Raw genomic sequence first — 14759 nt, forward strand, 5'->3', positions numbered from 1 at the left:
TATATATATATATATATATATACACACACACACACACACACACTCATTTAACAAACCTTGAGAGTCTCATCATCAGGGACAAGTGATGCAAAGATAAAAAAAAGTTCACATGAATTTATGAGGATCTATCTTGTTCTTTTTATATTAAATATATCAGCAGAATCATATTAAGTTAACTTTAAAATTTCCAGAGCTATCATTAACATGTATACTTAAAGCTTTAAACAAACTATTCATCCATTTTACATTCAAGGTAAATTTGTGTGCACGCACACACACGCACACACACACACATATACATATAATTTGCAATTATTTTCATTCTTACAATAGAAATAAGCTGTATCGTGATTGTATAGAAGTTAAAAGGTGAGGCTTCAGGCCTCAATGAGATCCTGGCTAAGTCTCACCTCCATCACTTATAAAGGCAAGTTTGGCCAAGTTGCTTAACTTCCTTAATCCTCTATATTCTCATCTCTAAAATAGGAATAAAAATAGGACCCACCTCAAATAACTGCTTTGAGAATCAAATAGAAAAATACATTCAATAAATGTTACTTTATGAACTTTGAGAATAGTACTCTGCCTGTGGTAAGCATTCAGGAAGTAATTTTTTACAATAATAATTACAATTAGCCACTTAAGTTCTTATGTGGCTTTCAATGTTAATTGAGATATTGATCATGTTAAGAAATGATTGTGCCTACTCATGTCCAAGCATTTGTTTTTAGACATTTCGTAAATGTGGAGTGCTATGAAAGCAACAAAAATAACTGTTACAAATATTTTTTAATCAAAGAATCTTTAAAAGAAAGATTATTAAGATAACAAAAATATTTCCAATGATTTGGAATATTCATAAAATATACAGTCCCTCCTATTCTTGTTGTCACCATTCTCTAGGGAGGGACGGAATGTTCTCTTGCCATGGTACCCTGTGCCAGAGGACAGTAACAGATCAGATGAAACAGGAAGGTTGAGCCCTCTACAGGACTATAACAGTAACCAAATTAGATGGTTCATAACCACTTTTAGTTAGAGAAAGGATTATGGTCTTCCACGGTGCTATACATGAAAATAGGTGTTTGATGGCCTCAGGACAAGGCATCTTTGAGGTTTCATAAAAAATCTTTACCATAGAAAGTAGAAGACATTTTTGGCAACATGCAATAGCTTAAATCATTCAAAATCAATGCATAGTGGCTGATTTGCTGGAACCCTATTTAACCACTAAGTATAATTTCATAAAGGTACATTTTAATTTACATTTGTATTTTTTTGAAAATATTATAGAATCCAGCACAACTAATCACATCTTTATGCAGCTATTAAATCTAGTATTGCATGAGAGTTGTGTGACTATTACAGAATTAAACCATAATGACTAATATGGCTAATAAAAGCTTAGTAGTCTTACGGAAAGTAGTTTAAGCCTTCACAAAAATAATTCACATTATTTGTCCATCATTTAATATGTCAAGCTTTGAAAAAATATACACTAGATATGGTTATTTTCTGGGAGTGCTTTGAAAACCCTCACTGTGATGCTACCACGTATATTTCAGTTGACTTTCTTTGTAAAATCAGTCTATTTTATTTCAACACATGCATAAGATGCATAAAACTGACATTTTAAAATCATGTCAATACTCAGAAAGGCACTTAAACATACTCTATTAAAGCAAGAGTTCTGCAAAGTGGCCACTCCCTGAATATTTGAAGTGACTATTAAAAAATGCTCACTAACAAGAAAAATGGATTCGAGCTTGAACCTATCTCTTCATATGAATTTTAAGTATCAGGTTAATCCTGACAAAGGGATTTATTGTGCATAGGCAGCGTGTCCACTATTTACACATACATTTTCAGCTTCTGTGTCCTCTGCTCTGCTTCTGTCTCCCCACTTCCACCATCACTGAACTGTTTGCAGCGCCTCAAGTAACCAGCTGGTGTCACAGGTTAGTGAGCAAGGATTCCATGTGGGGACTCTCACCTGACTAATCATTCCTACTGGTAGCATCATTCCAAGAGCAGTAGAGAGGCTCGGCGGCTTGTTAATGAAATTTAAGGGCTGTCAGCCTGAAAGAGGGTGTTAAATCCGTGTTCCTGTCCTGAAATTATTTTTATATAACTGCTAACCAGTTTTTACATTCTCATGTGTGCTGGGGTTTGGGAGGAAGGGGTATAAAAGGAAGGGACATATGATGTTTTAATATTTTCATACTTATCTCAGAGTATGGATCAAAGAGGATAGTTTAAGAAAACCAAAGCTTTGTAAAAACTGCTAACATTCAACCCCCTCCCACTAATAACCGGGAAGGGAGCTTTAACTCATTGAGTAATCCCCACCACCTGTGTGAAACATATGTGAGGGAAATGAGAAGGGGAGGGAAGGGGAGAAAACAGACCACAAGCCAGGAGAGATGACCAAGTCTGCAATGTTAATAACAGCATCCCTGGCACCGCCTCCTCGGCCTCGACACCACTCCTGGGCGATTTGGACAGCTCCCGTTAACAGGCTCTTTAGGGCTTAGAATACCCGAAAAGCCGCTTTGCTGCCGGAGCCTAGCTGCGTGCTCTTCCTTCATCCCAGGCCAGCAATAATCTGGGAGCGTTTCTGCCAGGAACACATCCAACAGGCTTCGCAGAGCCCTCGGAGCAAAGATCCCTAACCCTCCTACCCCAGGGCTTGGGTCCTCCGGACCCACTGTTAATCCCTGACCTAAGGGCAGCGCTCTCTGCCCAGAGTCTCTAATTGATGTAAACGTGACCGCACCTCCATCAGGCTCAGCACAGCCGCCCTCCTCCTCCTCCTCCTCCACCTCCTTCTCGCCAGGGCGTCTCAGCGCTCCCTTCCGACCCTCCAACTTTGGAAAAAGAGCGACACCAAACTCCCAAATCACCCCAAATCAGGGAAAGAGATGATGAGAGACGAGTTGGGGATCCACAATCAAGCGGTTATGCTACAGATTTCTAACAACCAAACAAAAAAAAAAAAGAGGGGGGTGGTGGCGGGTGAGGAAGGATGGGAAAGAGACGGGTATAACACTCAGCCCACGCAGGGCACCTCATCTCTGCAGACACAACACATCCAAACCCAGCAAATCGCTAAAGCCAGCATCTTCCCAGCTCCCATTAATAATTAATGCCTTGCTGCTCCCCAAGCTCCGTTCCACTCAGCAGACTACGGATGTCTGGGACACTCTTCCCCCATCGACCCCCGCGACCATCCCACCTCACAAACACACACCAGTCTCCTCAAAAGAAACAAGAAAGGAGAGGAAAAACTTGCTCCGCCTAAAGGTCATTTGCCTACTCGGGTCGCTTTGGCCAGCGAGCGTCCCGGCTATAGGAAGCCCGGGCTTGAACCCGGCAAGTGGACAGCAGGAGCGCAGCAGATTTCTTCACGGTCGTTAACAGGGAGCCAAGAGGCCCCATTCCTTGGCCCTGACCACCTCTCCCTCCCTTGGTGGCCCGCCCGCCTGGGCTCCCCGGGGCACCTTCAGCCTTTACCTCTCTCCCACCTTCCCCGCGGCTCTCCACCTTGCGCATCCTCTCGCCCGGCCCCGCAGCGCACTCCCAGGCTCTAACTTCCCGCAGAGTCCATGGATAAGCTGGAGAGCCTGGAACTGGGGCGGAGGGGAGGGTGGGAAGAGGGAGGCGTGGGAGCCCAGCCTTGGAGAAGAGACTGGAGAGCGCTGATGGGAGCCACCCCTCCCGGGAGGGACTGGCCACAGTGCCAACTCTCACCTGGTCCGCTGGCTGCGCCTGGCTCGCCCTGGCCCCGGGGGTGGGCTGCTGTTCCTGCTTCATGGCTGTCATTGCCAGTGGCCCGCGTTGGCACTCACTTCCTCGCGGGCACTTCAGACTCGGGGACCGTCACTTGGCAGTGATCGCATGTCACAGGCGCCCGTCGCTCTCGGAATCGGAGGAAGGGAAAGCGGCAGCGACGGGGTGGGGGGAGGGGAGCGACAGTGAGGGGAAGAAGAGAGGCACCAGGCAGGCTTCCCCTCGCAGGATCCCTCTTTCGGCTACGGCAGACCCTCTAAGTCCCCACTCTCCCCGCCCCCCACCACCCGAAAGCAAAGCAAGCCTGGGAGACCAGACACGACCAAGTGGCAAGTTAGTGGAGCGGCAAGCTGCGGGCCCCCGGCACCTGACCGAGCTGGAGCGACGTCTCCCAGCGCAGTAGGAGCCCCGCTGGCATTCTACCGCAGTCCGCGCCCCCCGCCGCCTGGCCCCCGGAGCTCCCCGCACGGTGCTCAGCGCGCCAGGTGGAGCAGCCGGGTGCCGCGCTCCAGCATCTCCCAAGCAACCGCAACACGGGAGAGAGCCCTGCACGGCGCCAGAGCTCCCCACTCCCGCGCCCAAGGCTGCCAGGTTCCACGGTTACCCCCCTACACACACAACCCCCCGCCCCCCGCGGGCTTCTGCTAAAACCCGGAGAAGCGGACTGCGCCCGTGCAAAGCCCTCAGTGGCTCCAGCTCTGCCACTGGGCATGCTCCAGCGCCCCAAAAGGCAGGGGCAGTCGGGGACTGGGGGCCCGGAGCCATCAGGGAGGCGGCCAACACCTGTCGGGAACGGAGGGGTTGTCTCAGATTGTGATCTGAGGTTCTGCACCTTCTGATTTGGGGCAATGGACATCCTTTAGCGTCCAGCCCAGATTCTCCTACCAGCTGCCTGGGTAATGCCAGTGGAATTCCTAAAGGTTGGTTAAAAACAATAACTGTAATGATGATAAGAATCTGACATTCACTTTTTTTTTTCTTTTTCTTTCTTCCTGGACGCATGCAGGAAAACCTTCAAATCTTAAGTCCTCCCTGCCTTTCCTTCCTTCAACATAACCCTTTCCCACTCAAAGTAGGTTTACTGAACATCTACCACGTGCCAACACACTGTGAGGCTCAGACGGAGGGTGGCAGGGGAAAGAGACTACACAAGTCAAACCTACCAAATTCCCTGGCTGCAGGGAGTTTATGTTGTGTGGGAATTGGGAACCTGGAGACTGGACACAAATCAATGAGTCAGTGTAGCTCTTGGGAAGTTGACTTCATGTGGATAGACAAAGTCCACTGTTTATCCAGATGCACTAGCACGTGGCTTTCCCTGGGGCACCTAAGGCCTATGGACCATAAGCAGTCTCAAAGTCTCAGGCACAGGATGTAGGAGATTGCTCACCAGAGAAATGGCAGGAGTGAGTTGACTATTTAGATGTTAATGGAGTCAGCACAAGACAGTTTCAGCCCAGGGGACAGAGAATGCGGGGGAGTAGAGTAGCACTGAGTAGGGCTTTATTGGCTAAGGACTGGCTCCCTTCTTTTAACCACTTAGTTCATTAATTAATCACCTGTTAACTGAAAGTCTTTAACTGAAAGAAGGGTAGGAGCTGTCCTCCTGCCTTCGTAGTTTCCAAAACATGAATTACAATGTTGTCTCAAGTCGTAATTGTAACAACAGTTTTTATAAGGTATATATTTTAACATAAATATATCAGTAATCACCAGCAGAAAGATCGAATTAGGGGTGAGTGGATATCTTGCTTTTCAAAAATATGTATTCCAGTGCATATTGTGAATGACCTATTTATTCTGTTTCAGGAGAAATAACATTTTGCTGGGAATAACTTTGCAAGTTGCAAAAGCATAAAGCAAATATTTTTAACAAATGAAACATCAGTGTAATAGCTACTGGGCAGTTTATCCAGTAATTCTGACAATCTAGATAGTCCCTCAGATGTAATTTTTTTGGATGGAGGGGGTCTACTTTATTCAGAAAATGTTTCCCTCTTTATAGTTATCTCTTCTGTTGATTATTTGAGTATATGCACCCTTTCAGTATGTTTCCATTTTGGACAATCTGCTAGAGTTGAAGGAATTTACTTTACTATAGAGATGTCTGTCATATGGGATAAGTATATGCTAGAGGGAGCTATCCTTTTATATGAGATTACTTATTTGATTGAGTTCAACTATTGAACTTGAATATATGTTCTGAATTCAGTATAAAATTCACTTTGTTAAAAATAGAGACATACATTATCATATGTTTCATGTATTGGGGGTGCAAACATGTGTGAATTCTTTTTTCATTAAAAAATGCTTCTTTAAGTCTTTGTCTTTTGGGATGGGTTGTTATTTTGTCAAGCTAAGAACATTTTTAGCTGTTGAGATGTAGGTTAAGGGCACTGATTAAAACTTAATCACAGGTAAACAGATTTTCCCAACATAAGTCCTTTTTTTAAAAAATGTATTGCAATTGAATGACAGTGTAAGGTCTTCTACTTCATTTTCAATTTAATTTCTTACCGAAGAAAAAATTCTAATGTCCAAAGAAGAAATGAAGGAATACCTTACACCTTAGAAGGGAATATTTGCAGTTCTGTTTTATATGGTTTCTAATGATGTTATTTTTAAAGAAAAAGTGCAAAATATCCATTTACAATCAAATGTCTACAAATTTTTTAAACTACTAAAGAATATATAACCTTAATGTGGTGTAGATATGAGGGTTCTGTACCTAACTAGATGTCAATTGGCTGGTATCGCTGCTCCGTTAGAGCATGGAGGTATAGGACACAGTGAAGTCACTTATCTCTTGCTTCCATGATTCTACCTGGTAAAATTAAAATGCTTAGACCAGGTGCCCATTAAGATCTCATTCTCTAAATTTTTATGATAATATGTTGATGTTATAAATCAAACGACTATTCTCTGAATGACAAATTATTTGTACATGTTGAAATTTTAGTGGGAGAGTCAATTAAGTACTTAGAAATTAAAAAAAAATCCATAGATAGTTACCTCACAAAAGGCCCTTACCGTCCACCACATTTTCCAGTGCCCTCTATTTTACATACATAGATAGTCACTATTTTGTCTTAATAATATGTTTAGAATTCAGAAATCTGAATTTTAAAATATATACAAAGTATTTCTGAATGCAAAAATCTATTTAAAGAGAATTTGAAAAAAAGACTTACAGAATATTTTGAGTACTTTTTATGTGTTATCTTTGATCAGATAATTCATGGACAAGTATACATTTTATAACATTCATTATAACAGCAAAAGAAATTTTCCTACCCTTTTCGTGGAAAGAAATCAGACTCTCATAACTGAAAAAAAAACTGTAGAAATCACCTAACAAAATTCCTTTTATTTTGGGTTATAAATATCTAAACCTTACAACACATGGCCATTTTATTCGGGAAGATTTCCTAGGATTCAAACTCCATCAGTTTCTTCTGGAAATATATTGCCTCAAATCCTAGTTTTGGGTTCACATGTGGACTGAACTCACAATGCTGCTTCCTCAATATATTCATTTGGGTTTCTGAAGTCATTCAAAAACTTCCTCACATACAACATTGTGAATATCTATAATGTCTTTCTTACTCTTGACATTTTACTCTTTAAAAACAGGATGCCAATACATCTCTCTTTACTTAGAACTATTAAGGTGGATAATTGAGGACAGGTTCTGAGATTTAGATAATAATTTAATTAATTCAAGATTATGCTTATAGTGTTTTGTTATCAGTGGCAAAATTAGGTTGTTCCAGACATACACAGGTCATCTATGCAGTATTCAATCTTCCACCTCAAATAGCAGACACAGGACCAAAGAACCAAAATTGGTTCTAACAACAGTCAAGTAAGAAGTAAGGCCTGGCTAACAACTGATATGTCAGAAAGACAAACGTCCCTTGAGATTTTGTGAAGTAGGATATCCATTAGAGACAAACCCTTCAGTTTCAGATAAATTAGACAAGGCAAATAGTACTCCATAAGCAGCTAGTTGCCTGTAATCCCTCACTGCATTTTCCTTCTCTTTGCTCTCCTTTGTGAGATAAATCTGCAGTGTCATGTAAAGGCCACCTTGATGGGGATTTCCCTAGCATTAGGTAGTCCTCTACTGAGTATCTATAATGAGCACAGCATCAAGAAGACAGAGTTCACGAGCTGTGTCTTCAGAGACTTGGCCTGAAATGTGCCCAATTAGCTCTTTGCAGATGAAGAAATAGCTTTAGTTCACATCTTCTGCTACCACTTGGTTTCGATTTACAAATGACCTCTACTCACCTCAATTGGCTTTTGAATTCCCCAAAGTGCGTATCATCTCCTTGGGCAGAAAACCAGTATGGTGAGCAATCCTCAGAAACAAGCTACATTTTAGAAGCTCTAACCAGTAAACTATAACAGGCATTTACTTTTTAAGAAAAAAAGAAGAAAGAAGTAAAGGCACTATATGTGTAAGTGATACTCGTGTACATTACTCATTCTGTTCTGAGATTCTTTCAGTATAAGTGAACTGAACTTTGCGTCAGTCTCTGTCTTTGACAGGAAGACTTTCCTGTTATAAAAATTCATAGCCCAATTATGATCTCTGGTGGAAGCAGACAGAGTTGCAATATCCTGAGAGTCATTCATGTTGCTCTCTGGAGACCTGAAGATACTGACAAATTGTCCTTGCCTACTGAGGTTCAGTGTTGTCAAATCTCTTTTTTTCTTTTGCTATATGTAAAACCTCACATCTTCCCTTTACCCTATAGCCCTCTGTGTCATATATAAGGTAAATAAGACAGTAAAACAATGCAGATTATTTTCCTGTGTATGCTTTTCTCTCTATACATATTAGCTGAATTGTAACACCAAAACAACTTGAGAACATGAGAAATTTACTTGCTATTGTTATATATACCCATTAGATGTTTAACAAGGGACATGTGTTTATTTACTTAGCTCTTTTTTTAAAAAAGAGTCATCATTTAATGAATTGGTTATGTTGGCATAGTAAAAAAGAAAAAAAAAAAAAACCCTTCCATCTCTTTGAGTTGATACTGGTGGTAATTTTTTTCTGATGTTCACGACGCTTTAGAAACAGAATTTAATTTTCTGAATCAGATCTTGCCTACAAATGACAGAAATGTTGCTATATACGGAGGAGCATTTAGAAACTTTGGCATGGCATTTGTTCTTTTGAGATAATGTCTGCCTGTGATGAATAAATTTTTTTTGAATCTGGTATTTCTTGTTTCAATAACCAAGAAAAGATTCTCTAATGATTTAAAATAATCTTCCTTTATTCTTTGAAAAGTACAATATTACTGAGCCGTCTCTTAGATTTAGACGCCACAGTGGTTAACCACCTTCTTTCCTTATAGAATTCCCAGAATAGCACAAACCACATTTCTCATTCTATAAAATCTTTTACAAATTGAAAGAGAAAGTTCTACTGTGAGATGACTAATTTTTGGAAGGAAAGAAGATTTCCATCTTTTAACACTTCTACAATGTTCAATTTGTTTTTAAGGATTTAGTACTAGTTTCAAATTCTCCCATGAATTTTCCTCTTGGAAAACAAGAGCCAGTTGAAGATTCAGGTGCAATAGCCCTAGAGCATCCACTGACATTAGAGTCCCTGGCATTGTCTCCACCAATTGACCTTCTACCACTGGGGACTTTTCTTACACCATTGCCAAAGGAAACTTGAGACCAAGTCCTTGGGTTCCTTTCACAACACAGAGTCGTGTGATTATACAAATAATAGTTTCAGGATATCATGGGAAGAAAAGCACATTGAAATAAGAAACATTAAAACACATCTTTCATTACTGAACATTGTTTAATTCTGTTTAATCTGTTAGACATGATGAGTTGCTAGTGTAGATCCCTTATTCATATGTCCGTCAATCTGTCAAACATCTATATTTTTTTTGAGGGGATAAGGAAATGTTTAAGTTACTCAATTTCTATCCTGCATATCTAAATATTTACTAAAGTCACAGATCTTTATCCAAATCAAAGAAGGAAGAGAAAGAGGAAGAGACAAGGGAGAGTAGGTGGAGAAAAAGAGAGGGAAGGGCAAAGCCAAGAGAATACTTTCTGAGGTTGTTAGGGATGTTAGGGTGTAGTAAGTCTAATTGATTTAAAAAGCACCTTCAGAAGAATCATGAAATGAAATGCCATAAATCCCACTGGTTAGGCCCTAAATATTGCTCCTGTCATTGGTTTTCTATACATGTGTATAATTTTAGAATGCACAGTCCAAAGTGTAACTTCCTCATTCCTGTGTTGGTAAGTTATATTTGATAGTATTAATTAATTGCAAGCTTACCTTGTCTTGTAATGTTTTATTATTTGTTACACCTAACAATTAGACAGTAAGCATCAATGGAGGCAGAGGAGGGAATCTATAACAGATATGATAGTTTTTACATATCAATGACTAGATAATCACCCTTCAGTTAGCTACTTGATTTACTGAGCAATACTTATAAGATGTCCTAATAACTGTTTAATCTTAGTTATTAAGACACCAAAAGCCTCACAGGACAGATGGGCTGTCCTCTTCAGGGGTCCCCTAACTTTCCACATAGAGAACCCACACACTTACATTTTCATCTTCCTGAATATAACTGATCTATTAGGACTTAACACCTATCACAACCTTCCCATCACAATTTCACAGGAACTTTCTTCTTTCATTCTTTGTAGTGTCTATCACACTTCACAGTTGAATGCCTTTATTTCGTAATTTTAGTTTGGTGCAAAGGTAACTGAAGTTTTTGCAATTAAATATAATGGCCCCAGCATTTTGGGAGGCCAAGGCAGGCAGATCATTTGAGGTCAAGAGTTTGAGACCAACATGGCCAATATGTCAAAACCCTGTCTCCACTAAAAATAAAAAAAAAAAATAAATAAAAAACCAAACTTGGTGTGGTAGTACATGCCTATAATCCTAGCTCTAGGGAGGCTGAAGCAGGGAAATTGCTTGAACCCAGGGAGTGTATGTTGCAGTGAGCCAAGATTGCACCACTGCCCTCCAGCCTGGGTGACAGAGTAAGACCCTGTCTCAATAATAATCATAATCATAATGACAAAACCACATTGCCTTTGCACCATCCTAATAGCTTGTTCAGCATTCTAATTGTCACATGTGGCATCTTATCTTTTCTACTAATATCAATGCTTAGAGGAGAGGAGTTCTTTTTGGGACTGACATTAACCGTGTGTGTGCGCAGGAGGTGGTGGGTAGGGTCTCCATCAGTCTTCCTGCCTAATTAGGGGGAACCTCAGAGGAAATGTTCTTTGAAAAATAATCTTTATTCACCTTCTCAATATTACGCTCTGTTAGCACTTCCTATATGCTTGTATTTTCTGTTGTTGTTGAACAGGATCATCCAGGGAAAATGTATTTTCTCTGTCTTTCTGTTCTCCTAGCATATTTTACTTTTCTCTACTTGACATGTGGGAATGATATAATCTTGATATTCCTCTAATATATCAGTGCTGGATATGAGCAAGAACCCATTAGATATTGCTTGGTTCTAAAACATTAAGTAAAAGCCAGATAAGCTTGAAATTTTCTACTGCTTAGGAGCAGGTACTACCTGTTATAAAGTACCAAGCTTCCAGTGTGGTAATCTCACTAGAGAATTTGGAGATAATTATGTTTGCCCTATCGCCCCTAATTTATTTCTCCCTTAATATATAAACACTATACTGAATTTGGAGGAGGAGGAGCTATAATGGGCAAAAGGCTGATGAAATACTGAAACTGAATAAAATATTCGTTCTTGTAAATATAGCTTAAATTTCTCTAGACTGTATGTATACTGCCAAAAGGACTATAAATCAACAGAGATTTCAAAGAGTATGCTCGATCTCAGAAGACAGTTATTTTTGCTTTACATCCTCTGCACTTATATTAAATAAGTTTGCTTATCTGGTTTGCTAGTTGTTGACAACATATTTGGAAAGAGGGCAAGAGGAATTGCTGATAGATGGGGTGCACAAATATAACAAGAAAATAAGATGCAGAATGTTACAGAAAGCAAGGAAAGAAAACATTGGCCCCTCCACTTAAAATATTGCCAACTTAGTACCACTTAGTGTGAGGGAAGGGGAGGGGAAGCAAGTATTTTTATGCGACTTAGGTCTTGTAAATAAGTATTTTATGGAAAAATAAAGTTTATGCTCAAAATGAGGACTTCAAAAACAGTAAACTCAGGCTTCACATACTTTTTTTGAAAGGGCTATTTTGGGAAGACAGGCTGCTGTGATGACAACATGGGTTTAGGCTAGACAGAGAAATAGATACTGGAACCAAAAGTACATTTACAACAATTCTAAATCACTAGATACCTCTACAAATCCCTGAATACCAAAAGCCACACAGCGTGGGTGCCCTTGGTATTTATGTGAGCGAATGCAGAAGAAAGCAGTAGGGCAAATTACAGACCTGATAATTCCAAAATATTTAAGAAAGAAACCCCCAAATAGTCAATGAGTATTCACTAGAAAGTACGTGGACCAATGTAAGAACAGTTAACAGAACTAAGAGAGGCTTTGTGGATTATAACAGTGAATGAAATGGGCCCTGTGGGGAGCCCATTTTCCAACGGGGAATTGATCCCTCACATTTCTGCATTTCTTATCAGAAGAAAATGTCCTTTGTTTTATAGTATCTTTTAAAGAATATTTGTGCAGCAATTAACCTAGAAAGAAGGACTAGTATCTCCCTCTGGAGCAAAGGACAAGCATTATTACTCTCCAGTATAAAAAAGATAATGTCTTCCTCTGGATCAAAAAACAAGCATCCTTACTCTCCATTATAAAAGATTTGGGTTCCTTAAGCTCAAGTTTCCTCTTCTATACTGCAACCTACTGTGTGAGTAGGCATCCATCTGGCTTAACCTCTCCCCCCACGGGACTGGAGGACATGAAGAACTCACACAAATGCGCTCATGTTCATCCTATTCATTGTACCATGAGTAATAAAACTCTTTGTCTTTGTCTCTGACCCTCAGAGTCTCATATCTTTTGCCCACATCCATAAAACTGGTAGGTTAACTCATTAGCTTGTAAGCAGTGTAAAATCTCAGATGTTTCATAGTTCTTAATAGGGCTATGTCAAGGTCTTAGGTGGCTGGTGCAGTCTAGATCCTGTGAACTCTTGAAACCAATCCTCCAAGCATTTTTCCAAAACAGGACCCCATACTGAGTATAAACTACTAGAAGAAGAGTCAAAATTGAAGAGAATAGACTTAATAAAAATGAAGGAAAGAGAAAAACCAGACAAATATGTTTCCAGGAAAACAGATATATGAAATCTATGAAAACAAGCCATTTTTTTTACTGTTACATAAGAAGAGAAGAAAGGCCTCCTTTAGGTTGAAAAGACTGTCTTAATTTTTACCTATCTAAAAATTCAAAAAACCTAAATTTATACAAAAATGAGCAACAAAAAAGTATCAAGGTCAAATGCCATGTATGTAAAGTTTAGCCTCAAAAACAAAGGTGCTACAAGAAAACATATAATAAAATTCCTATGGACCAGAGATTGGCAAATCATAGCCGACAGACCAACTCCAGTCTACATGCTGTTTTTAGAAATAAAGTTTTATTGGTACATAGCCACTCTCATTCATTTACATATTGCTTGTGACTATCTTCATGGTACCATGGCAATGTTAAGTATTTGTGACAGGCCATATGGCCTATATAGTGTAAAATATTTACTGTCTTGAACCTTGCAGGAAATTTGCCAACTTCTGCTATTGACAAAATAAGCTTGCCAAAATACGTTATGCTCAAAATATTTTCAGAAGTGTAACACGCTATTTTTAAATGAGCTAAAGGACATTAAGAAAATAATGTGACACATGAAAAAAAATATTAATCAGAACTAGAAAAACAGATCGAACTCAAGAGAAAATTAGAAATAAAAAAAAAACCATAGTAAGAATAAAGACTAATCTAGAAGGAAAACAAGATAATATAAGTACAAAAATAACACTTACAAGGAAATCAAGTTGAGAAGGAGAAAAATATTTAACACTAAAAAGAAATTTAAAAATAAAGGAAGACGTTTCAAGAAAATGTGACATATACATGACAAAAAAAGATCCATGAATGCTATGAGAGTTCCTGAATGGGAGATCAAAACAAGGGTGAAAAAACGCTGAATACTAAAAAGTATAATAATGTAAACCTTAAATTAAAAAATCAATTTAAACTTACTGAAAAAGCACATAGTGTAACTGATAATACAGTACAATCAACACTAAGTAAAATTAAGAGAGAGGAAAAAAAAGAATTACTTGGGCATCTAGGGCAAAAGAATACTTGACTTCAAAAGAAATGAGGCTGGGCAGGGGTGGCTCACGCCTATAATCCTAGCACTTTGGGAAGCCGAGGTGGGTGGGTCACGAGGTCAGGAGTTCAAGACAAGTCTAACCAACATGGTGAAACCCTGTCTCTACTAAAAATACTAAAATTAGCCAGTCGTGGTGGCACATGCTTGTAATTTCAGCTACTCAGGAGGCTGAGGCAGGAGAATTGCTTGAACCGAGGAGGCAGAGGTTACAGTAAGCTGAGATCGCAACACTGCACTCCAGTATGGGCAACAGAGGGAAACTCTGTCTCAAAAAAAAAAAAGGAGGCCGGGCGCGGTGGCTCAAGCCTGTAATCCCAGCACTTTGGGAGGCCGAGGCGGGTGGATCACGAGGTCAAGAGATCGAGACCATCCTGGTCAAAATGGTGAAACCCCGTCTCTACTAAAAATACAAAAAAATTAGCTGGGCGTGGTGGTGCGTGCCTGTAATCCCAGCTACTCAGGAGGCTGAGGCAGGAGAATTGCCTGAACCCAGGAGGCGGAGGTTGCGGTGAGCCGAGATGGCGCCATTGCACTCCAGCCTGGGTAACAAGAGCGAAACTCTGACTCAAAAAAAAAAAAAAAAAAAAAAAAAAAAAAG

At 40.0% G+C, this 14759-nt stretch overlaps 1 protein-coding gene across 3 annotated transcripts in view; it reads right to left on the reverse strand.

Annotated features, from left to right (window-relative positions):
* The window catches only part of DPP10 (dipeptidyl peptidase like 10), a 1433428-nt gene that overhangs the window by 688162 nt on the left and 730507 nt on the right, over positions 1–14759 (reverse strand). The window contains exon 1 of one of the 3 annotated variants that reach the window (XM_032250727.1): positions 3514–3671. The exons of 1 other annotated variant lie outside the window; for it this stretch is intronic. In XM_032250727.1, coding sequence (XP_032106618.1) covers positions 3514–3552 — 39 coding nt within the window. In that variant the 5' untranslated portion in view covers positions 3553–3671. Of the gene's footprint in view, positions 1–3513; positions 3672–3750; positions 3984–14759 lie in introns of those variants that run through there. One more of the 3 variants, XM_032250725.1, reaches the window with a different exon arrangement.

This window comes from Sapajus apella, unplaced genomic scaffold (genome assembly GCF_009761245.1).
Source record: "Sapajus apella isolate SASKATOON/1434 unplaced genomic scaffold, GSC_monkey_1.0 scaffold72, whole genome shotgun sequence".
Taxonomy (NCBI): Eukaryota; Metazoa; Chordata; class Mammalia; order Primates; family Cebidae; genus Sapajus; species Sapajus apella.